Here is a 25,825-nt window from a genome sequence, read left to right on the forward strand (position 1 = left end):
ACTTGCAGTAGTCTCTTAGGATGCTTTGTATTTCTGTGGTGTCTGTTGTAACTTCTCCTTTTTCAATTCTAATTTTATTGATTTGAGTCCTCTCCCTCTTTTTCTTGATGAGGCTGGCTAATGGTTTATCAATTTTGTTTATCTTCTCAAAGAACCAGCTTGTAGTTTTATTGATCTTTGCTATTGTTTTCTTTGTTTCTATTTCATTTATTTCTGCTCTGGTCTTTATGATTTCTTTCCTTCTGCTAACTTTGGGTTTTGTTTGTTCTTCCTTCTCTAGTTCCTTTTTTTTTTTTTTTTAACATCTTTATTGGGGGTATAATTGCTTTACAGTGGTGTGTTAGTTTCTGCTTTATAACAAAGTGAATCAGTTATACATATACATATGTTCCCATATCTCTTCCCTCTTGCATCTCCCTCCCTCCCACCCTCCCTATCCTACCCCTCCTGGCGGTCACAAAGCACTGAGCTGATCTCCCTGTGCTATGCGGCTGCTTCCCACTAGCTATCTACCTTACGTTGGGTAGTGTATATATGTCCATGCCTCTCTCTGTCTTTGTCACAGCTCACCCTTCCCCCTCCCCTTATCCTCAAGTTCGTTCTCTAGTAGGTCTGTGTCTTTATTCCTGTCTTACCCCTAAGTTCTTCATGACACTTTTTTCCCTTAAATTCCATATGTGTTAGCATATGGTATTTGTCTTTCTCTTTCTGACTTACTTCATTCTGTATGACAGACTCTAGGTCTATCCACCTCATTACAAATAGCTCAATTTCGTTTCTTTTTATGGCTGAGTAATATTCCATTGTATATATGTGCCACATCTTCTTTATCCATTCATCCGAAGATGGGCACTTAGCTTGTTTCCATCTCTGGGCTATTGTAAATAGAGCTGCAATGAACATTTTGGTACATGACTCTTTTTGAATTATGGTTTTCTCAGGGTATATGCCCAATAGGGGGATTGCTGGGTCATATGGTAGTTCTATTTGTAGTTTTTTAAGGAGCCTCCATACTGTTCTCCATAGTGGCTGTACCAATTCACATTCCCACCAGCAGTGCAAGAGTGTTCCCTTTTCTCCACACCCTCTCCTGCATTTATTGTTTCTAGATTTTTTGATGATGGCCATTCTGACTGGTGTGAGATGATATCTCATTGTAGTTTTGATTTGCATTTCTCTAATGATTAATGACGTTGAGCATTCTTTCATGTGTTTGTTGGCAGTCTGTATATCTTCTTTGGAGAAATGTCTATTTAGGTCTTCTGCCCATTTTGGGATTGGGTTGTTTGTTTTTTTGTTATTGAGCTGCATGAGCTGCTTGTAAATTTTGGAAATTAATCCTTTGTCAGTTGCTTCATTTGCAAATATTTTCTCCCATTCTGAGGGTTGTCTTTTGGTCTTGTTTATGGTTTCCTTTGCTGTACCAAAGCTTTTAAGTTTCATTAGGTCCCATTTGTTTACTTTTGTTTTTATTTCCATTTCTCTAGGAGGTGGGTCAAAAAGGATCTTGCTGTGATTTATGTCATAAAGTGTTCTGCCTATGTTTTCCTCTAAGAGTTTGATAGTTTCTGGTCTTATATTTAGGTCTTTAATCTATTTGAGCTTATTTTTGTATATGGTGTTAGGAAGTGATCTAATCTCATACTTTTACATGTACCTAGTTCCTTTAGGTGTAACGTTAGATTGTTTATTTGAGATTTTTCTTGTTTCTTGAGGTAGGCTTGTATAGCTATAAACTTCCCTCTTAGAACTGCTTTTGCTGCATCCCATAGCTTTTGGATTGTTGTGTTTTCATTGTCATTTGTCTCTAAGTATTTTTTCATTTTCTCTTTGATCTCTTCAGTGATCTCTTGGTTATTCAATAATGTATTGTTTAGACTCCATGTGTTTGTCTTCTTTACATTTTTTCCCCTGTAATTCGTTTCTAATCTCATAACGTTGTGGTCTGAAATGATGCTTGATATGATTTCAATTTTCTTAAATTTACTGAGGCTCGATGTGTGACCCAAGATGTGATCTATCCTGGAGAATGTTCCATGTGCACTTGAGAAGAAAGTGTAATCTTCTATTTTTGGATGGAATGTCCTATAATTATCAATTAAATCTATCTGGTGTATTGTGTCATTTAAAGCTTGTGTTTCCTTATTTATTTTCATTTTGGATGATCTGTCCATTGGTGTACGTGAGGTGTTAAAGTCCTCCACTATTAGTGTGTTACTGTCGATTTCCTCTTTTATAGCTCTGAGCAGTTGCCTTATGTATTGAGGTGCTCCTATGTTGGGTGCATATATATTTATAATTGTTATATCTTCTTCTTGTATTGATCCCTTGATCATTATGAAGTGTCCTTCCTTGGCTCTTGTAACATACTTTATTTTAAAGTCTACTTTATCTGATATGAGTTTTGCTACTCCAGCTTTCTTTTGATTTCCATTTGCATGGAATATCTATTTCCATCACTTCACTTTCAGTCTGTATGTGTCCCTATGTCTGAAGTGGGTGTCTTGTAGAGAGCCTATATATGGGTCTTGTTTTGGTATCCATTCAGCAAGCCTGTGTCTTTTGGTTGGAGCATTTAATCCATTCACGTTTGAGGTAATTATTGATATGTATGTTCCTATGACCATTTTCGTAATTGTTTTGGGTTTGTTTTTGTAGGTCCTTTTCTTCTCTTGTGTTTCCCACTTAGAGAAGTTCCTTTAGCATTTGTTGTAGAGGTGGTTTGGTGGTGCTGAATTCTCTTAGCTTTTGCTTGTCTGTAAAGCTTTTGATTTCTCCATCGAATCTGAATGAGATCCTTGCTGGGTAGAGTAATCTTGGTTGTAGGTTCTTCCCTTCATCACTTTAAGTATATCATGCCACTCCCTTCTGGCTTGTAGAGTTTCTGCTGAGAAATCAGCTGTTAACCTTTTGAGAGTTCCCTTGTATGTTATTTGTCGTTTTTCCCTTGTTGCTTTCAATAAGTTTTCTTTGTCTTTAATTTTTGTCAGTTTGATTACCATGGGTCTTGGAGTGTTTCTCTTTGGGTTTATCCTGCCTGGGACTCTCTGCACTTCCTGGACTTGGGTTGCTATTTCCTTTCCCATGTTAAGGAAGTTTTTGATTATAATCTGTTCAAATATTTTTTCTCTCTCTCTTTCCTTTCTCTCTCTCTTCTCTTTCTGGCACCCCTATAATGCGAATGTGGTTGCGTTTAATGTTGTCCCAGAGGTCTCTTAGGCTGTCTTCATTTCTTTTCATTCTTTTTTCTTTATTCTGTTCTGCAGTAGTGAATTCCACCATTCTGTCTTCCAGGTCACTTATCCGTTCTTCTCCCTCAGTTATTCTGCTATTGATTCCTTGTAGTGTAGTTTTCATTTCAGTTATTGTATTGTTCATCTCTGTTTGTTTGTTCTTTAATTGTTCTAGGTATTTGTTAAACATTTCTTGCATCTTCTCAGTCTTTACCTCCATTCTTTTTCCGAGGTCCTGGATCATCTTCACTATCATTATTCTGAATTCTTTTTCTGGAAAGTTGCCTATCTCCACTTCATGTAGTTGTTTTTCTGGGGGTTTTATCTTGTTCCTTCATCTGGTACATAGCCCTCTGCCTTTTCAGCTTGTCTATCTTTCTGTGAATGTGGGTTTTGTTCCACAGGCTGCAGGATTGTAGTTCTTCTTGCTTCTGCTGTCTGCCCTCTGGTGGATGAGTCTGTCTAAGAGGCTTGTGCAAGTTTCCTGATGGAAGGGACCTGTGATGGGTAGAGCTAGTGGGCAGAGCTCATTAAAACTTTAATCCATCAGTTGAGCATTTTCTGACGCTTCAGCATTTCTAATCTAGGCTGAAGCTCTTGAGAGACTGGCAGGTAATAATGATGCCTTCATACCACTCATTCTCCAAAACTCAGATTGCCTGACATACTGATTTCCCTTGAGTGCCCAGGTAGCATCAGTCCCATAATAACTTCCAGACAGTAATTCTGGTGGGCAGCAATAAGGAAAGCAAAGGGCTTCTCTCCCTTTTCCCATGATAGCTGGTCCCTCTAGAATCAAATAGTTGGGCCTTTAATGTAGAGCAGAATTTCTCACCCTAAGCACTGTTGACATTTTCGGCTGGAGAACTCTATGCTGTAAGGGCTGTTCTGCGCATTGTAGGATATTTAGCAGCATCCCTGGCTTCTTCCCACTAGATATGACTAGCACCACCCCTCGATATCAAAAATGTCTCCAGACCATACCAGATGCCTTCAGGGTGACAGTTTAGGGCCAGTTGAGGACCATAGATGTCAAAGGCTTTCTTGAACAGATTGTGCCAACACCAGAAAGTGATACTGGTGGAAGATGACGTGGTAATTTTCTATCCTTGGCGAAAGCATAAGGGCAATTCCTCATGGATGGATGAATGGCTAGTCAAGAGTTTCTCCCCAGTGAGAGCCAGTCACCAAGACAAAAATCTCAGTGTGCTCTTTAGCTTCCCCCTTTATCTCTCATCTCATCCCAATCCATCCCTCTGAATAAGCATTCCAACTTGTAAATGCTTCCTCTGCCTTTTTGTATTGATGATGCTAAAATGCTAACTTAAGGTCCCAGAGTCTAAAATTAAGAAACCAACATTTCTTATGGATCTGCCATGTGTCGGCCACCCTGCTAATGTGCACATAATCTCACATAATACTCTCAGCCACCCTTAAAGAAGTTTTCTGTACCTGTCTCGCCTGTGAGGAGTTGGGAACACAAATTCACACCGCTAAGCGGTAGAGTTTGGAAAATAGTAAGCAGGTCTTCCAGTGTTGTTAAAAGAATATTTTTACCCCATTGTTTGCATATATCCGATATCTACTTAGAAAGTCATCACTATCTGTTTGAAAATTTAACCGGTATCTACTTGAAACTCTGGAGCTCCTGGCTTGTGAATAAGAATTGTGTTTGGAAAAACGTATATGCAAGGTCCCAGAGCCATAGAACAGTGGAGAAAATAGGACTCTTACACATCATTAGACAGTGACCACTTCGAGGTCATTCTGTTATTCAACAAATATGAGTTGAGGGCTTACTCCATGCCTGGACCTCTGTACACCAGTCAAGACAGACAGGGTCCCTGCCCTTATGGAACTTATATTCTAATAGGGTAGACATCCAGCATACAAGTAAACAAATGAATAAATAATTACAGACTATGATACATGCTGTGAAGGAAATGAGCAGTGAGAGGAGGAGATGGAGAGTAATTGGGTGAGGGGCAGCTTCTTTACATAGGGTGGTCAGGGAAGTTGTCTTTGACTTTGACATCTCCCACAGCATACTGTACTTCCTCAAAAGTGTTAGTGCTTCTTCTTGATCACCTGGCACAGTGTAGATGCTCCTAAACCTTGACTGTATGAAAAGATTATGATGTTTTTCCTTGGTAGCCTCAGAGCCTAAAAACCTCTAGTAAGTGTATTAGTTACTTCTTGCTGCTGTAACAAATTACCACAAACTTAGTAACTTAAAACAGCACAGATTGTTATCTTACAGTTCTGAAGGTCAGACATCCTCAAGGTGTCAGTAAGACTGTGTTCCTTCTAGAGGCTCTAGGGGAGAATCTGCTTTCTTGCCTTTTCTATCTTCTAGATTCCTTGTCCTCTATTTTCAAAGCCAGCAGCATAGCATCTTCCAGTGTCTCTCTCTCTCTCATTCTGACCTTCCTGCCTCTCTTGTAATTACATTGGCCTACTCATATAATCCTGGATAATCTCCCCATTTTAAGATCCTTGACTTAATCAAATCGATGAAGTCCCTTTTCCCATATAAGGTAACACATTCACACGTTCCAGGGATTAGGTCACCTTTGGCGTCCGGACTCAGCCTATCACAGGAAGCAATAAATGTTCATTTTGTTCCCATGCCTGTTTTATTTTACAAATGAAAAACTTGCCGTTAAATGAATTGCCCAAAATCACACACTTGGATACAGCTTTAGATCCTGGTCACCCCGTCTAAGTACATTATCATTATTCTCTCTATATCTATATTCTCTCTATATCTAGACTCTGTTCTTTATAGCACTCAGCACACTTCACATTTCTTTGATTATTTGCTTTGTTATTACCAGAAGGGCAGGAAGACACACCACTTATTCACCAAGTTACAGTCACTGCACAGCTCGGTGCCTGACACATAGTGTGAACACCTCTAAAATTTTTTTAGGTGAAAGAATGAATACTCTTTTGTATGCTTGGGTAAATAGAACTCAAATTCCTATAAATGATACTGGTCAGCAGCTTCTCATAGGTTAAAAATCCTTAGCTGTTTTTAAAGCATCAAAGAAAAAAATGAACTTCAATGTTGGCATATAATTTGAGTCAATAAAGAAGGGGCCCCAAAAGCAAAAATAAACAACTGGGACCTAATTTAACTTAAAAGCTTTTGCACAGCAAGGGAAACCATAAACAAAACAAGAAGACAACCTATGGACTGAGAGAAAATATTTGCAAACAATGCGACTGACAAGGGCTTAATTTCCAAAATACACAAACAACTTATACAGCTCAGTATCAAAAAACAAAACAACCCAATCAAAAAATGGGCAGAATACCTAAATAGACATTACTCCAAAGAAGACATACAGATGGCCAACAGGCACATGAAAATGTGCTCAACATCACTAATTATTAGAGAAATGCAAATCAAAACTACAGTGAGGTATCACACCAGTCAGAATGGCCATCATCAAAAAGTCTACAAATAGGGCTTCCCTGGTGGTGCAGTGGTTGAGAGTCCGCCTGCCGATGCAGGGGACACGGGTTCGTGCCCCGGTCCGGGAAGATCCCACATGCTGCGGAGCGGCTAGGCCCATGAGCCATGGCCGCTGAGCCTGCATGTCTGGAGCCTGTGCTCGCAACAGGAGAGGCCACAACAGTGAGAGGCCCACGTACTGCAAAAAAAAAAAAAAGTCTACAAATAATAAATGCTGGAGAAGGTGTGGAGAGAAGGGAACCCTCCTACACTGTTGGTGGGAATGTAAATTGGTGCAGCCGCTATGGAGAATAGAATGGAGTTTTCCTTAAAAAAGTAAAAATGATTCTGCAGTGCCAATCCTGGGCATACATCCGGAGAAAACTCTAATTCAAAAAGATACATGCACCCCAATGTTCATAGTAGCACTGTTTACAATAGCCAAGACATGGAAGCAACCTAAATGTCTATTGACAGATGAATGGATAAAGAAGATGTGATACATATATACAATGGAATATTACTCAGCCATAAAAAAGAATGAAATAATGCCATTTGCAGCAACATGGATGGACCTAGAGATTATGATACTAAGTGAAGTCAGAGAGAGAAAGCCAAATATCATATTTAACTTATATGTGGAATCTAAAATATGATACAACTGAACATATTTACAAAACAGAAATAGACTCACAGACATAGAAAACAAACATACAGTCACCAAAGGCGAAAGAGGGGGAAGGATAAATTGTGAATTTGGGATTAACAGGTATACACTACTATATATAAAAATAGATAAACAACAGGGACCTGCTGTATAACATAGGGAACTATATTCAGTATCTTGTAATAACCTATAATGGAAAAGAATCTGAAAAAGAATATATACATAAATGTACATTCTTCCTGAACACCTGAAACATTGTAAATCAACTGTACTTCAATAAAAAATAACGAAGGAACCCATACCTGGCATTACATTTTCCCATCCACTAGTGTTGAACTTTACTATCTGGTGTACTGCAACACTGTGTGCATTTGAGTGTGGTATCCTGTATTTACGACTCCATATACAGTATCTGTTGACATATTAGCATCAAGAGTCTTTTGGGAGAGTTCCTGAGTAGCTCAATTCGTAATTCCAATTCATGATTAGAGGAAGAAGAAAGGCAAAAAACCTAACTGCATGCTTTATTAGTGCATCAGCTTTTCTCTGTTAGGCCTTAAAGAAGTAACAAAGGGGAAATAAAATCACAGTTCTTACTGAACTATGCAAGTAGCACATTTACAGGTTCACTTAGCAAGTTGTATGGCATTTAAATAAAAACAAAAAATTTTAAAAATATAGGTCATCTCCAACACAAAATGAGTTCTTAGAAGTCTTAAAGAACCTTATGCTAAACAACTATATGAAGGAAAGCTAAACAAACACAACGCCTCCTGTTATCATGGAAGACAAGTTATATTTACACTATGAAGATACTTTGCTTCACGTTGTCCATCTTGCCTAATGAAGACACTGTTTGGTCAAACATGTTTTACATCTGACATCCGTTTCTCTTAGGAAATAAAATACCTGTCATTCAAGGGGTTATTGAAACAAAAAATATGAAGCCAAAGGGGGATGTCTTTACTTTTTTTTTAAAGTGTCTTAATTTTTTTTTAATTAATTTTTATTTTTGGCTGTGTTGGGTCTTCATTGCTGTGCACGGGCTTTCTCTAGTTGTGGCGAGCGGGGGCTACTCTTTGTTGCAGTGCGCAGGCTTTTCATTGTGGTGGCTTCTCTTATTGCAGAGCACGGGCTCTAGGCATGCGGACTTCAGTAGCTGTGGCATGCAGCCTCAGTAGTTGTGACGCGCGGGCTCTAGAGTGCAGGCTCTGTAGTTGTGGCACGTGGGCTTAGTTGCTCCACGGCATATGGGATCTTCCCGGACCAAGGCTCAAACCCCTGTCCCTTGCATTGGCAGGCGGATTCTTAACTGCTGCACCACCAGCAAAGTCCGGAGATGTCTTTACTTTTAGTATTGCTTTTAAGATCCCAGATTCTTACCCCGACTTGTATTTACTTTGATTCTAGTGGCCAAGGATGTCAATATTCTTTTTGATGAATTGGAAGCTGTCAACAGTCCTTGCAAAGATGACGATTCTCTCCTTCACCCTGGAAACCTGACCAGTACTTCAGATGATGCTAGCAGATTGGAAGCAGGGGGAGAGGTAAGTGTGTGCGATTTCTTAAAAACACAACTCTTGATCCAGGCAGGAACCTGACAAGCATAATCCAGTAGATTGTTTAAAGTCATCATCTCATTGAACTGTGGGTTCCTGAGGGAAAAAAACGACCAGGTCTTGTAATCCTGTGATGTCCTCTAGGAGTCTAAGCACATTTCAGGGATCTGAAATCTACTTACTCTCAAAACAAACTTTCAGTGGGTCATACACCTTATACCCAAAGGCATTTTGTTTTTATAGAGAAGATTCTTAAAACCACCCATCATTTTAAAATGATCTACGTTCTGGGTGTCGCTAACTAGTAAAAAGCTAGCTTTACAAGGATGTTGAAATCTTGTAAAATTGAAATGAAATCAATTTCTGTTGAAATCTCCCAGCATGTAGAACAGTGACACAGAGTGGACCAGACCTCAGTAGGTGTTGGGTTGTCTGAAGCCTCTCTGAGTTTCCATTTGCCTCTGTAATCTGGGAACTCATTGCAATTGTAAATAGACCCATCTGTTCATGTGTCATTTTGGGGGGAAAAATAAGTATTTTGTTAAAGGCATTCACTGTTGCTCAGCTGTGTCTCAGTGGAGTTTAATATCTCCTTTGTATATGCACTAGGTTTAGGTGATAGGAGCACAGATCAGAGTCAACTAATTTATTGTGTATTCTTAACATTCTTTAAGAATACACAACTAATTTATTGTGTATTCTTAACGTTTTTATTATTCCAGAGGCTGTTAACTAGTGAAAGGATAACACCTTTGACCAGGGAAAATTGTTTACTTCTACCAAGCTTCCCAGTCCTCTCTATAAATACCATATGCTACTTATCTATGTGTGGGGTTTTTTTGTTTGTTTTTGTTTTTTGTAAGAAAAAACTCATTCTATCATCACCTTTTCACACAGAAACTTTGGATGCCATAATGTGGCACAAAGGAAGGACCTTGAAAGGCACCTCAAAAAGCAGCTAGTGTAATCCCCTTAATTTTTAGATGATGAAACAGTCTCAGGTAGGTTAGGGCTTTGCTAACCCTCCTCTTGAAGCCTTGGCTGGTTTTGCAGATCGATGCTAATGTGTTAAATCTCGAGGATAGTTCCCTTCCCTGGCAGATGATTGTTAAGAAAGTGTTTATTTGGGTAGACGTCTGAGTACTTCTTAAGGCAGAAGCCAAAAATCGTCAGTGAGGATTGGTCATCAATTATAAATACCTACACCAGCTATGAGACGTGTTATTTCCATCACTCCTGACTGAGATTTTCGTTTTGGATGAGGTTGCATGCGTGTCACTTGTGCGTGAGTATGGATTCTAGCAGTGGCCTTGGAGGTCTGGCTTGTGTTCCTTCTTCGTACTACTATTTGGAAACTGACGTGTACTGTGTCCTCCAGTTTTTTGGGTGTTTATGCATACGGTTGACCCTTGAATGACGTAGGTTTGAACTGTGCGGGTCCGCCTATACGTGGAAGTTTTTCCATAGTAGACACTACATTACTACGTGGTATGTGGTTGGTTGAATCCGTGACGCTGAGGAACTGTGGATATGGAGGCCCCACTATGACTATAAGTTACAAGTGGATTTAACCCCGTTGTTGTTCACAACTGTATACACAAATATCACACGAAAAATAATTTTCTTATTGTGGGAAAAAAATTTGAGAAATCCTGAACTAAAGTGTTACTAAAACCATCAAACCACTTGTGGTCTCATCCTTCTCTCCTCCTGGATGGACTGTCTTCCTGAATTTTTGTGTTTTTTATTCTCTTGCTCTAAAAATGGTTTTACCATGCATACATAAGTAGCCTTAACAACTTATTTTACATTGATTTTATTTTGTGCTTTATAAAAAATGGTATCATGCAGTATAAAGTCTTTTGTGACTTGCTTTTTTCTGTCAATATTGTTCTTAAGATTTTTGCTTACTATTAGATGCATCAGTAGTTCGTTTTCACTGCTGTATAATATTCCACTGTATCACTGTTCTACAGTCTATTTATCTATTTGCCTCTTCATTGATTTGCACTGATTCCTATGTTTAAATTTTTTTCTCTTATGAATCATGCTGCTGTGAACATTCATATACATGTTTCCTAGCTGCTTTACCAGGAATTTCTGTAGGGATATATGTTATGTAAATGTTCAGTTTCACAAGATGATGCTAGTGTGTTTTCCAGAGTAAATATATCAATTTTCACTCTCACCTGTAGAATGTGAGAATTCTCAGTTGCTCCACATCCTTGCCAACATTTGGTATTGTTAGGTGACTTAAGTTTTGCCCATTTGACTGCTTTTTCCAATTTTTATTTTGTTTCCTCTTGTTTACATTTTTCATTAATAAAAGTGTAATTTTGATAAAACACAAGGAAATGCATTTAGTTTTAATCGTTCTTTAATATTACTCACCCAAGGCTCAATTTTGAGTGTCTTAAACTGGTCCCTTTCTCTTTGTGTGCAGACAGTACCAGAAAAAAACAAATCAAATGGACTTTACTTCAGAGATGGAAAGTGTAGAATTGACTACATTCTTGTGTACAGAAAATCCAACCCCCAGATGGAAAAGAGAGAGATATTTGAAAGAAATATTAGAGCAGAAGGATTACAAATGGAGAAAGAGGTAAATAGTTTGCTTGGATGAGAAAAAATATAAATATACATCTATTCATATTGGGAGACAATTAAAAAATAAGCAGTTAGTCATTATGTTAACTGAATGTTTCATTGGCTGAGGGTTTGCCAATCTGCAGTGTGTGGAGAACGTTCTAGCAATTAGATTTTCGCAGCACAGTTTGCCTTTGAGAGCTTTTTAATGCCAAAAGATTCCGTAAAAATCAAAATATTCAAATTAAATGGATTGTTTCAAAGTGTTATAATTTACCTGATTTCCTACATCTACTGCTTCTCGATGTTAATGGCGGGTTCTATTTGCATGGATTAAAGAAAACTTCGGATAAAAAGCAATCACCCCACCATAGAGGCTCTTTTTACATTTCAGGAAACATGATGGGTTTGGGTATCCTCACACACAAGCAGAAGACACTGGCTGATTGGGCCAAAAACAGCTGGGACTTACAGAGTGATTCTGTTTTTAAAAGACATTCAGGTTGTTTTTATCAAGTTCCCAAACTCAAGGATTACCTTATCAGTGTTTACTCTTCCCCTTTTCTCCTCTGCAGGGGAAGTTTGAGGATGGTACAAGAGGCCCAGCCTTTGATAATAATCCACAATGGGATTATTGTGTACCCAGAAACGCTGTGCGCATTTCTAGAACTTGGCCTTGTTGGCTAGATTATGTAACTCTTCTCAGATTTTCCCTGAACACTGTGCACAGCTTCTGGAGCTTTTCATAGTTCAGAAGAACATGTTGCCAATTAAAAGGGTTTGCTTCTGATTCTGCTTTTCAAGGCTAAAGGATAGATCTTTGAAGTCAGACATCCATGTTTTTCTTTATACGGTGAAGGTTGCATGCTAATCTTGGTACACTTTAGATAAATAGGATGTTTCCAGGTCTGTTAGACTAGCCTCCACTCTGGAGCATTTATAAAACAGAAGTGATATTTTTCTGGAAGTCTCCAAAAAGAGAATTAGAAAAACAGTGAGATGAGTATAGCCTTAAGGGAACAGGTTCTCATTCTCAGGAAAGTGGAAGCAGATAGCTCAAAAGACTGCTTCAGCTGGAGTTTCCCCCAGAGCAACAATGGAGTTAAATATGTTGTTTTTTCCACTTTTGTGGGGTTCCAGAAAATCTTTCCTATACCCGCTGAACATGCCTTTGATAAATCTTGTTCTTTAAGTTTCTATTGAGACAGTGGTGTATTCTTATCTTAACATTGATAGTGCATTAATATTTTATCCCTAAAAATCTTTTCTTCATCTTTTATTCTAAGTTTCAGAATTTTTATGTAAAGAAATAAAAGATCTGTATTGCGACATGATCTGAAATAACGAAAGTCCTTCGTGTGATTCATTCTGACTCTGTCAGAGTTTTGATTCCCATCAAAACTAGGTAACTTGCTTCAGTTAATGAAAGATTTATATTTGGAGCTTCATAACTATTCTCTCCACTCCTGGGGCTTCTTCTGTGTAGGTCTTTTCAATGTCATTTTGTGGCTTACAAGTTAAAACTCAAAAAGCCTAATACTTTTCCAAAAAAAATACATTACTAAAGAAATGACACATCTCCTGTATGTCTCCTAAAAATCATCTGTACTATAGTATTCAGCTGCCAGGATTAGAGCAGGTAGCTGAGGACGGTTATTCTGTCTTTTAGTGTGCAGTTGGTTCTGTGTAGTCCAGGGTTGACCATAGCATGTTAGATGTTCAGCTCATATGATTTTAGTGGTATACAAGATAATTTTGTTTGGTTCTAATTTAAAACAAATTTTAATACCTAGGTATTTATTTTAATGTTTACTGGAAAAAATAGCAGTTGGGAAAAGGGCAATATCACCATATGGCAAAACTTCATAAAAACTTATCTAAGCATCTCTTTCTCTCCCTTCCCCCCAAAAGTTCCTCTCTTGGTGGCAGCTTCCCTACAGTCCTCTATCCACTACCAACAGCTTGGTTTTCTGGAAACTTCTTCCTAAGCAGCTTTTCCCTGTGGCCCAAACTCTGCATAAGCAGCACAGTTTGACTCTAACTCTGTCTCTGAGCTCTGCTTTGCGTCCTCACAGCCACAGCCAGTTCAGCAAGAAGCGGGGGATCTCTGCACATCCTTCCTTGCTTAGAGGCAGCAGGAAATTATAGCTAAATTAATTTTCCCTGTCACAACTAATTAAAATAAAATGTCCCTTGTATGAACAGTAAATCTGTATCTCCATTGTATAATTAGATTTAAAACCCATCGGAAGCACTCTTATTTAAATCTAGTGTTTTCATAAATAGTTTCAGTAGAAAGACAGCAATTTTAATAGCTATTTCAGCTTCCAGAAGTTACTTCCACCTTTTATACATAAAACAAAGCACATAGTTCAAGGTGGAAAAGAAGAAAGAAAACCCAGGGGGCTTCCTGTGAATCCACACGTACCTGATGTATAATCAGTATCGTCTTCATTACCTGTGTGTCATGATGTCCAACAGTTACAGAAAATGTGTCACAGACTTAGAAGCTTTTGTTTCCAAATCAGTAAAGACAGGCTCTGTAGTTGAACAGTTTAATAGAAAGAGAATCTTTATCTCTTTTAACATTGAAAGTCAAGAAACACAGCCAGGAAGATCTTTAATTCATGATAAAAGTGAGGATGTAGTCAAATTTCATCTTTCGTGGAAACTGTGCCCCCCACCTGATTAGTCAGCAGGTAAGTGCTTGTTTTAGCGCCCTGGGTCTTTAATATTCTGTAACTCATCTTTCATATAAGCCCAGAGAAAGCAATTCACAGCAAAGTTCCCAAAGAAAGTATCAAATCCAAGTGATTTTCTTCTTAAGTGTCTGTCTGTTTAAAGAGATTCCCTTCTTTAAAGGTAAATTCATATTTATAAATTCACATTTTGATGAATTTGTAAATAAAAAATAATTTTTTTTCATTTTTAATTTTATGTCCTATTTGGTACCTATTTTTAAATCATTATCAATAAGAGGTTTATATCTTCCTTCATATGAAGGGTCAGGTCATGGATGACTTTGGGATTATTTGGGGTGTATGAGTACCAGTTAGATTAATGGAGCACCCTTCCTCTTGAGAATCACACAGAGCACGGGTGGAAACTCATATCATCAGTTGTTTACCAAATAACTGTATTTATATAAATTGTACCATCTTGATGGTAGTTAACTTCATTCAACACATATTTATTACACACTTACTCTCTGCCAGGCACTGCCTTAAGCACTAAGAACTCAGCAGTGAATAAAAAAGACAAAAAATTCCTGCTGGGCTTCCCTGGTGGCGCAGTGGTTGAGAGTCCGCCTGCCGATGCAGGGGACACCGGGTTCGTGCCCCGGTCCGGGAAGATCCCACATGCCGCGGAGCGGCTGGGCCCGTGAGCCATGGCCACTGAGCCTGCACGTCCGGAGCCTGTGCTCCGCAATGGGAGAGGCCGCAACAGTGAGAGGCCCACGTACCACAAAAAAAAAAAAAAAAAAAAAATTCCTGCCCTGTGGGAAATTAAGAACAAACTAAATGAGGAAATCTGTGTTGCAGAACAATAAATGCTAAGGAGAAAAAAGTAAAGCAGGAAGTGTCGAGAAGGGCTTGCAATTTTATGAAAGTTGGTAAAGGCGGGCCTCTTTCCCAGGGAACAAGAATAGCATGTGCAAAGGCCCTGAGTCAGGAGCATGCCTGGTGTGTTTGTGGAACAGTAAAGAGGCCAGTATGACAGGAGTTGACTGAGCAGAGTAGAGAATAGTGAGAAATTATATCAGAGAGGCAACAGAAGCCAGATGACATCAGGTCTTATTGGTCACTGGGCAACTTTAGTTTTTCTCTGCATGACATGGGAAATCACCAGACAGTTTTGAGCCAAGGCATGATAAGATCTGGTTTCTGTTTTATTAGGGTCATTGGGGTTTCCTGGTGATAGTAGACTGTGGGAAGTGGGGAGGTGGTGAGGGCAGAATCAGAGAGGTCAGTTAGGAGATTTGTCACAAGAATCCAAGCGCACAGCAGAGGAGATGCTGAGAAGAGTAGGAAGTAGAGCCGATGGGAACTGAAGACAGATTGAATGAGTGATGTGAAGGAGTCACAGGCCATTCATCTGTCATACACTGTTCATTTAAAGAGTTGGAAGAGGGACTTCCCTGGTGGTCCAGTGGTTACAAACCCGCCCTTCCAGTGCAGGGGGCGTGACTTGGATCCCTGATCGGGGAACTAAGATCCCACATGCTGCATGACACGGCCAAAACCAGAAAAATAAAGAGTTGGAAGAACTGCCATTTACAGCGCAGCAGAGGGAAGTGGGTTCCCTTGTAGACGTGTTGAGTTTGAGGTGTCCCGGTGGTGGAGATGTTGAGTAGGAGGGAAGGGTCTGGAAGACAGGCAGAGATCTGGGCTGGAAAACCTAGAGGGTGTGGTGCCTGGAGGGAAGTGTTTCAGGAGGGAAGGAGCAGTTGTGTCAGATGCTGCTGCTGGACGGGGTGAGTAAGATGAAGACTGAAAGTTAGTCACTGAATTTAGCGATGTGGAGGGCTCTGGGGAGCTGGGCAAGAGAAGTTTCCACGGAGAGGTGGAAGTGAATTCATGACTAAATGTGTTCAAGAATTGGGGGAGAAAATGTGGAGACAGCAGACAGAAATAGCTTTTTCACGGAGTTTCACTGTCAAGGAAAAGAGAGAAATGGAGTGATAACTGGTGTAAGACTTTGGGTCAAGAAAGCGTTCTTTTTATTTAAGATGGGAGAAATAACTGCATGATTTCATGCTAATAGAAATAATTTGAGAGGCAAACTTGATGTTGGGGAAAAGTGAGGGAAGAATTTTTGGAGCAGCGTCCTCAAAGCAGTAAAAAAAAGAACGGCCGCGAGTTCCTCCCATGCAGGGACCCACCTGCCTGCATCTATGTCCACAAATGCAGCCGTGCCCCTGCTGCTGAGGGTGTTCTGACTGTGCTCCTAGCTTAAGCCAACCCTTTGCTTTGGACATAACACCCCATCCTCTCAGTCCTACTCAAGGACATTGCCCCCTCCAAAGAGAAAATATAGTAAGCTTTAAAAACAGAAATTCACAAAAGAGTGCAATGTGTCAAAATAGCCTGTTTGTGTTTTCACTTGTTTCTCAGAAGGATTGGAATATCTCACTGTAGTAAACACATGCATAGCACTCAGGGTTGGGAATCTTGGACATTTTTCTTTGAGATGATGACAAGAAATAGTATTATTAAATTCTCACTCTTGCCTTCGTGAATCACTTACTATTATCATCTCCATTTTATAGGTGAGACAATTGAGGCAAAGCAGTAACTTGCCCCAGGTGGCAAAGCCAGTAAGAGATAAAGCCCAGATTAAAACTTGAGCCTACTTACTCTTTACCCTTATATCATGTTGATTCCTGGTATTTAAAAATGAATCTCAGTAAAGAAGATGTGGCACATACATATACAATGGAATATTACTCAGCCATAAAAAGAAATGAAACTGAGTTATTTGTAATGAGGTGGATGGACCTAGAGTCTGTCATACAGAGTGAAGTAAGAAAGAGAAAAACAAATACCGTATGCTAACACATATATATGGAATCTAAAAAAAATGGTTCTGATGAACCTAAGGGAGGACAGGAATAAAGACACAGATGTAGAGAATGGACTTGAGCACATGGGGAGGGAGAAGGGTAAGCTGGGCCGAAGTGAGAGAGTGGCAGGGACATATATACACTACCAAACGTAAAATAGATAGCTAGTGGGAAGCAGCCGCCTAGCACAGGGAGATCAGCTCAGTGCTTTGTGTCCACCTAGAGGGGTGGGTTAGGGAGGGTGGGAGGGAGATGCAGAGGGAGGAGATATGGGGATATACATATGCATATAGCTAACTCATTTTGTTATACAGCAGAAACTAACACAGCATTGTAAAGCAATTATACTCCAATAAAGATGTTAAAAAAGAAAGAGAATCTCAGGGTTGAAGAAGTTAGGACACAAGTGGAGTTATGAAAGGGAACGAGGAAAATCGGGGTGCTTAATGAAATTGGGTGCTATCTTGACTGTATTTCCTTGCACTTTGGCTGCCAGTAGCCATGGATTTGAATCTTGATACAACTACTTATTAGCTGAGTGGTCTTGAGCAGTTTTTCAAACTTCTCTGGATCTCAGCTTCCACATTTTTAATAATGAGGATAATATTATTTACCATGAACTGTGTGAGGATTAAGTGAGCCCGTGCAGGTGAATACACAGTACAGTGTAAATCTTTTTTATTTTACCTGTTTTACCTTCTATTCATGGCAAACAATTTATGACTGTGATATAAAAGTTCTTTGTAAAGTATTTTTAAAAGTGAGTCAGGGGCTTCCCTGGTGGTGCAGTGGTTGAGAGTCTGCCTGCCGATGCAGGGGACACGGGTTCGTGCCCCGGTCCGGGAAGATCCCACATGCCATGGAGCAGCTGGGTCTGTGAGCCATGGCCGCTGAGCCTACGCGTCTGGAGCCTGTGCTCCACAATGGGAGAGGCCACAACAGTGAGAGGCCCGTGTACCGCAAAAAAAAAAAAGTGAGTCAAATTCAGGAAATACAGGAAAGTGGCACAAGCATGATTGCAGTCTGTTACCTGGCTAGTTGTTGTGGTGGACAGACCCTAAAGTCTGTGATGCCTGCCTCCTGGTTTTCATGCCTTTGTGCAATTTCCTCCCCTTGAGTGCAGGTGAGACCTGTGACTTGGTTTTACCCAACAGAATATGGCGAATGTAGTGGGATGTTATTTCTGTGGTTATTTATATTATGGTATATAAAACCCTGTCTCAGCTGACTGGAGTTAGAGAGACTCTCCTTTACTGACTTTGAAGAAGTAAGCTCCCATATTGTGAAGCAGTCCATGAAGGGAGCCCGTATGCAAAGAAAGGGGGGAGGTGGCCTCTAGGAGCTGAGAGTTGCTCCCAGCTGACAGCTGGCCAGAGAACAGGGACCTCAGTCCTACAACCACAAGATGAGCTCTACCAACAAATGGCGGATCTTGAAAATAGATCTTGCCTCAGTCGAGCCTCTCTTGAGACTGCAGCCCTGGCCAAGACCTGTATTGCAGCCTGGTGAGACCCTGAAGCAGAGGACCCAGCTAAGCTGTGTCTGGATTCCTGACCTACAGAAACTGTAAACTCATTAATATGTGTTGTTTTAAGCCTCTAAATTTGTGGTAATTTGTTACACAGCAACAGTTAACTAACACAGTGGTTAAGAGTCTGGGTTAGACATTCCGAGTTCTCATTTGTTTTCATTATTAAAAGCTATGTGCTCCTAGGAAAGTTAGCTCATCTGCAAAATGAGGCTAATGATGAGATCTATTTCATGGGTTATTATGATAATTAAATGAAATCATTCATATCAAGTGCTTATCTTTGTACCTGTCATATTGTAAGCAATTAATAAATCTATTACCATCATTATAGTTATCATAACAGCTAAACACAGTGTATTAACATTTTTACTTTTAAAATAGTTTTTCGGGCTTCCCTGGTGGCACAGTGGTTGAGAGTCCACCTGCCGATGCAGAGGACACGGGTTCGTGCCCCAGTCTGGGAAGATCCCACATGCTGCGGAGCGGCTGGGTCCATGAGCCATGGCCGCTGAGCCTGTGCGTCCGGAGCCTGTGCTCCACAACGGGAGAGGCCAAAACAGTGAGAGGCCTGCGTACCGCAAAAAAAAAAAAAAAAAAAAAAATTTTCAAGGCAAAGTTTTTGGAAAATTTTTCATACAGTTTATAGATTCCTTAAAATGTAACCATTAGGATAGCAACATCAACTGACTATATATTGCTAATAATGTATATGCATGAATGAGATTAATGGTTACCTTCATTGCTCTTGGAAAAACTTAGAATACCTTAGGTAACATGTTTAACATTGTCAACGTTCAGACATTTATGTACCCAGAGGATTTGGTTTTAGATTCATCAGGGAATAAAATTATAGAGCAACCCAGAACTGAAAAACTGTACTTGATCGCCCATCCTAGTCTTGCTTTACACCTATTCAAGGGAAGACTATACAGAGATTCCCCATGGAAGGTGCTAATCTCACCTAGATTGTTCTCTGCCTTCACAGGCTTCCTGCCCATCCTACCCTTCCTATTTTCATCCCTGTTCACGTTCTGCAACCACTGTTACTATAGATGTTCTCTCTGGATCCAGAGCTCTGAGAATGAAGGGGAAAGAACCAGAGTCTCCTCCCTTCTTTTATAGTTCAAACTATGATGATTGTCTAAAATAAGTCTGTCTGGACAAACTGAACTATGCAAATTCCTGTCCTCTAGTATTTTCTGGACCCTCAAAAGAGACTTAGCCCTTACTCCACTTAATAATCTCCATTTTCTGATATGTCATATATATGTATTACCAAGGGTCTCAAGTTGGAGTTGAAGGGAAAGGAAAATTAAGGACAGTCCTAAGCAAAGAGTGAAGAAGGCAGATTTTCTTTTGAAAATCAAAGCCCTGGAAATTCCTTGAGTATTTATCTTAATCTAACTGGGCCGCTATAACAAAATACCATAGGCTGGGTGGGTTGTAAATAACAAAAACTTACTTCTCACAGTTCTGAAGGCTGGAAGTTCCAGATCAAGGTGCTGATGAGGACCCTGTTCCTGGTTCATAGACAGCATCTTCTTGCTGTGTCTTCACATGGTGAAAGGAGGTAGAGAGCTCCCTGAGGTCTCTTTTTTAAAGGAGCTAATCCCATTTTTGATGACTCCATGACCTAATGACCTCTCAAAGGCCCCACCTCCTACTACCATCACATGGGGGGTTAGAATTTCAACATATGAATTTTAAGGGGATACAATGCAGATCAGAGCAGTACCTTTCAGGAGTTCATTGTTGATCTGTACTGGCAGTGGACTTTTTAAAAAGTGGTGTCTGAGGTTGAATTTCTTTCCTAAACAGAAACAGAGCCTGAGGCAAGGATTCTTGCTAAAGTTGTTGATGGGTGGAGTGCTCTCAGGAGAAAGGGGAGTGAGGGAAGTAGAAGAGGTCAGAGGAGAAAAGCTACACTGAGAGTATAGTCTCTGCTCCAAGCGGGAAGCTCTGGAGCAGAGGGAGCACCACAGAGATGGTTCACCTTTAAAGCAGAGGTCCCCCTGCCTATCAGTCATTGGCTGAGGCTGGGGGAGGTGATGGGAAGTGAGTGCTGCTTCTGCTTGGCAGAGGGTAGTTCTTCAACACCCACAGCTGCTCGGCTTCTGGGCTGTCAACCATCAGAATTCATTACCACTGACACTGATATCTCTACTGATAGTAGAGGTGCTGCCAAATCTGTGCTTTTAGATGGCCCACTTTGAGATTGCAGCAGTCAGGGAATTCATGGTGATCTTGATGGAAGTGAAAAAAAGAGAGAGCAGGTACACAGGGGCATTTATTCTGCTTTAATTTGTTCAGATTTTCCTCTAAGTTTAGGATACTCCATCCTAAAAGCAAGGATTCCACGTGGCTGGTATAATCACTTTGAGGTCAGAGATGGTGTCTTACGGGTTTTTTACAGTAAGACCGAGCCCAGTGCTTAGCTTGTGGGATTTTGAGTTTGTTGCGAGAGATTGTAAATAGCTGATTTCCATGGCTGTGTCTGGGTAACATCAACCAATTTAGCTCTAGGATTTCTCAACCTCAGCACTGTTGACGTTTGAGGCTGGGTAATTCTTTGTTGTAGGAGGCTGGTCAGTGTACTGTAGGATGTTTAGCAGCGTCCCTAGCCTCTATCCACTAGATCCCAGCAGTATTCCTCCTCCCACCTCACTAAGTTACGACAACCAAAAATGTCTCCAAGTATGGTCCTATGTCCTCAGGAGCAGGTGTATAAAATTGTCCCTAGCTGAGAACTACTGAGTTAGACTCTTAGTGCAACAAACTGCATAGAGTTGTATCTATGAGATATCTAGAGGAATTCAAGGCAGATATTCCGTCTTTCATCCACCTGGACCAGCTAACTTAAGCACTCTTGATATAAGACTCTTGAATCATGAAGATGCCTATGTCTTTGAGGAGAGAATAGGGTAAATTAAGATTGGCCTTTCAAACCAGACAACAGGGATTCAGGTCCACTGGTACTTTCTCACTTACTGAGTAAATATCCAGGCAAGGCTCTTAACCACTCTGTGCCTTAGCTTCTTCGTTTATTAAACAGTAGATAATCCTAACTAATGGGGCTACTATGTAGATAAAATGAGCTAATACATTATAACACGCTTAGAAGAGAGTCCAGCACGTATTAGGTGGTTGTTGGTATTGATAAAGAAGGGAGTGGCTCCAGCCCCTGGTCACCCTGTGTTCTGATCTCAGGCATTCAACCCCATCCCCTCTTGGACTGAGGGTCCCTGGCTTGTGTCTAGGGAAACCTGAGGGGATCTGGTGTGTGGCAAGACATACCAATAGCAAGTCCCACCTCATCACCAGGATTTGGTCCTTCTGGTGTCACCTACCATTGCCCTAGATCAGTCCATCAGAATTAGAGCCTCATTCTCACTGGTCCCTCTTCTTAAGGTAGTTTCATCAAATGGTGGGAGCGAGGGGGCTCTCTCCTTCTCTCTCTCTGTCTCATTCTCTCTTTCCCTGTCTTTGTTTCTCTCTCCCTCCTTCTGTCTCTGTCTTCCTCTCCCCACCACTCCTCCTTATTCTCACTCTAATTTTTGAGACCAGTTTAAAGAGCTGAGGGCCTACTTATTTTTACCTCAACTGCTTTTGCTTGTTTAGGAAGACAGAGTTTAATCAAAATATTTCTGTTGCCAGGTCAAGATGACCAGTACAAGTTATCCTGAACTGATTTACTCGAAGGATCATTCTAAACCAATACATATTTCATGTGACTCACGCATATTCCTTTGCTCAAGACAAAACAACGTTAAGGAAAAAATATACCCATTATATAAGGCACAGCTGAAGAACTCATGTCACATTATAAACTATTGTTACCAATCCCACGAGAAGAAAATTAATCTAAAAGATCTTCTCACTGGTCTAAAATGAACTTGTCTGATATAAAACACATTTTGCATTGTCATTTGTTACTTACCAAATGTGGGCATTGTAGAGTTGCAGCTGTGAAAGGAACTGAAAGTCTTTTCTTGACTGTTATTTTTGTTCCTGTTGTTCTTACTATGTGTTATGTTAAATTGCTGAAAACTACACAAAGTATATACTAGGGATATGACATTAATTATTAATTAATGAGATGGAGTGATTTCAAAGTTTTGAAGCAGTCTAGAGAGCTGTAAATCCATGGTCTCCTGCTCGTAATCCTTACAAGTGGAAAACTTGAAAAAGGTGAACTGCAAGCTGAAGTTTATGAACCAAGCCTGATGTACTTCAACTGCAAAAGTGATGATGCAGCACTGTCCCTGGAGGCAAAGACCAAGGCTTGACTCGCTTCCTGTTGTGTCTTAGGCATATTTTAAGAGCAGTCAATGGCATCCGATGATTCCATTTCCAGATGGAGTCATTCTTCATTCATTCATCAAATATCTAATGAGCATCGTGTCTACCGTGAGGGAAGAGAAGCATTAAATGTGTCAGGTGCGATGAGTACTGTGGAGAAAATATGCAGGAATCCTGGGAGGGAGTCACTGTTTTGTTCAGGAGTTCAAGGCAAGTCTCCAGGATAATGAGCAAACTAAGAGAGAAGTTGGCATGTGCATTCCTAAACCCAGCTCTCAAAGCCCCTCAGAGTTTTCCCACTGCTGGGACTACTTCTGCCTTGCCTTTTCCCATGTGTGGACTGGGATGAGGGTTGGAAGAATAAGTGGAACCACTAAGTAGGGTGAGGGTGTGTCCGATAGAAGGAGGGGAACTGGCTGGATTTGGCTGGGGTGGGGGTGGGGAAGATGACAGGGTTTGCATCTCCACAGCCTCTCCCAGGACACAGAGCAGGGACAAATCAAGTGCCTGAGAAGTGTTGGGGCCTTTGCGGAGACCTGACCTGGTTGCAAACCCCTCCCTAACTTGTCCTTTGCTGTTCATTAGTTTAGCTTCCACCCCTTTTGGTGCTACGTCTTTCATGGCCTTCCACACTTTTGTCTACACGTACATCAAGTTTCGTCTTTGAAGGTCTTCCCTCGTGCTTGTAACTGCTTGGCCCCTCTTCAGTTAGAGTTCTGCAGAAAACAAGCCACTCTGTGTCTTCCAAGAACGAAGGCTTTGATACAGAGGCTTACACCATCGATAAAAAGGGCAGGGAAGTCACCTCCAGCTGCTTCCTGAAGCATCGTAGCGGTGGTCCCAAGCGCTGGCCTGGAAGCCCCTAGGGGTCCCAAGAATGCTGGACTGTGACACACATGATTCTCAGAAGACTTACCTGAAGCTGTCTCTGACTTACACAACTGTGTCTAGCTGCCTACCTGGAGGAAAAAACAGCCTCTTCCACTTTCCAGATTTTACTTACCCCTCGTTGTTAACTCTAACCCAGAGCCCCCCAGGGAAGGGGATTCTGGGAAATGCAGTCCCAGCTTCTCCTCAGCAATTCAGGGGAGACTTCAGAAAGAGGAGGGACAGAGATGCCAAGATGACAGCAAACAGCATGACACAGCCACTAGACCTCCTCCTACCAGGATTGACTGGACACCTGACCCTTCATCTAAGGCTATGTCAGCCCCTTCTCTGTCATACCCAAAGGGTTACAGTTGTAAGTCATGAATACTAATACTGTCCCTCAGGATGATGGTTGAACAGCTTTTTCTGGTGTTTCATGTGGCCATAGCTGGATACCTTGACCACAGACACAGTACCTCCCTCACACCCAAACCTTTGTTCTGATGCTACCACTAGACAATTCTTTGTTCACAGCAGAGCTGAATTCATTGAGACCAAATCTTTGGGAGTCAGACAGCAGCAGTCACAAGCCCACATAAGGAGACATCTCTGGGTCTGTGCTGCAGGAGGAAGGGAGAGGACAAAGGAAAGACAAGCTGTAAACTCCTCTCACAACTGAGAAAAGAGGAAGGTTCCCTCCACCACTTGCGGCTCCTGTGGTGTTAGAGTGTCAGTCATCACGCGTACAGATGTCTATCACATTCCACACTCTGTGCCAGGCAGAATAAAAAATGAAAGAGTGCTCCCGTTATCAATTGTTGCCTAATAGACAACTCCAGAACTTGTGGCTTAAAACAACAGTCGTTTATTTTATTTTCAAGTCTGCAGTTGGGCAGGGCTCTGCAGGACCAGCTCTTCTCTGTTCCATGGGCATCAGCAGGGGCCGTGCTCCCAGGGAGGCTGGCAGACCCCCTTTCAAGTTGACTCTCAGCTGAGAGCTCAGCCAGGCCTGGGGGCTGTAGGCTTGGTTTCTTTCCCTGTGGATCTCTGCACAGGCTTCTCTGAGGCTCCCCTGCCTCAGGCATCCTCGTGACGTGGTACCTATGTTCCAAGGGAATGAGACAGATGTGCATTTTTTTAAACTGAAGTATAGTTGATTTGCAATATTGTGTTAGTTTCAGGTATACAGCAAAGTGATTCAGTTATATATTTTTCAGGTTCTTTTCCATTATAGGTTATTACAAGACATTGAATATATAATAGTTCCCTGTTCTGTACAATAGGTCCTTGTTGCTTATCTATTTTACGTTTAGTAGTTTGTATCTGTTAATCCCACACTCCTATTTAATCCCTTCCCCTCCTCCCTTTCCCCTTTGGTAGCCATATGTTTGTTTTTATGACTATGAGTCTGTTTCTGTTTTATGTATAGAGTCATTTGTATTATTTTTTAGATTCCACATATAAGTGATATCATATAATATCTCTTTCTCTGCCTGACTTAACTTCACTTAGTGTGATATCCTCTATATCCATTCATGTTGCTGCACATGGTAATATTTCATTCCTTTTTATGGCTGAGTAATATTCCATTGTATATATACACCACTTCTTCTTAAACCCATCAATAGATGTGCATTTTTATGACCTAGATCCAGAAGTGTTTATTCTGCTCTCCATTCGCAGAGGTGGGAACAAAGGGAGGGGACATAGATCCCACCTCCTGATGGAGAGAGGCAAAGTTCTGGAAGACGTGTGGGGTGAAAGCTATTGTCAGGGCCGTCTTTGGAAAATACAGCCACGTTATACTCAGTGCGTTTGGGGAGCTCGTTGACTAGAGGTGAAGACAGGCGTGAAACAGATGATTAGGATACAGCCTGAAAAGTTCCTATGAAAGCATGAAGGGAACTTTAGATTCTTCCCAGAGGTTTTAGGAAAATTAGAGGAAGTGACCTAGATCTTGAAAGATGAATTGACAGAACAGCAAAATACAAGGGCATGGTGTTCAGACAGGAAGCAGTATGAGCAGTAACTTGTGATGGAGACGTCACAACTCCTCT

At 40.8% G+C, this 25,825-nt stretch overlaps 1 protein-coding gene across 1 annotated transcript in view; it reads left to right on the forward strand.

Moving 5' to 3' along the window:
* Positions 1-25,825, forward strand: part of ANO4 (anoctamin 4) — a 451,959-nt gene that overhangs the window by 246,842 nt on the left and 179,292 nt on the right. The window contains exons 6-7 of the mRNA XM_027107320.1: positions 8,771-8,907; positions 11,363-11,521. Of these exons, the coding sequence (XP_026963121.1) occupies positions 8,771-8,907; positions 11,363-11,521 (296 nt within the window). The remainder of the gene's footprint in view (positions 1-8,770; positions 8,908-11,362; positions 11,522-25,825) is intronic.

Source organism: Aethalodelphis obliquidens, unplaced genomic scaffold (genome assembly GCF_003676395.1).
Source record: "Aethalodelphis obliquidens isolate GAN/ISIS:26980383/991018 unplaced genomic scaffold, ASM367639v1 scaffold8, whole genome shotgun sequence".
In the NCBI taxonomy this organism is placed as follows: Eukaryota; Metazoa; Chordata; class Mammalia; order Artiodactyla; family Delphinidae; genus Aethalodelphis; species Aethalodelphis obliquidens.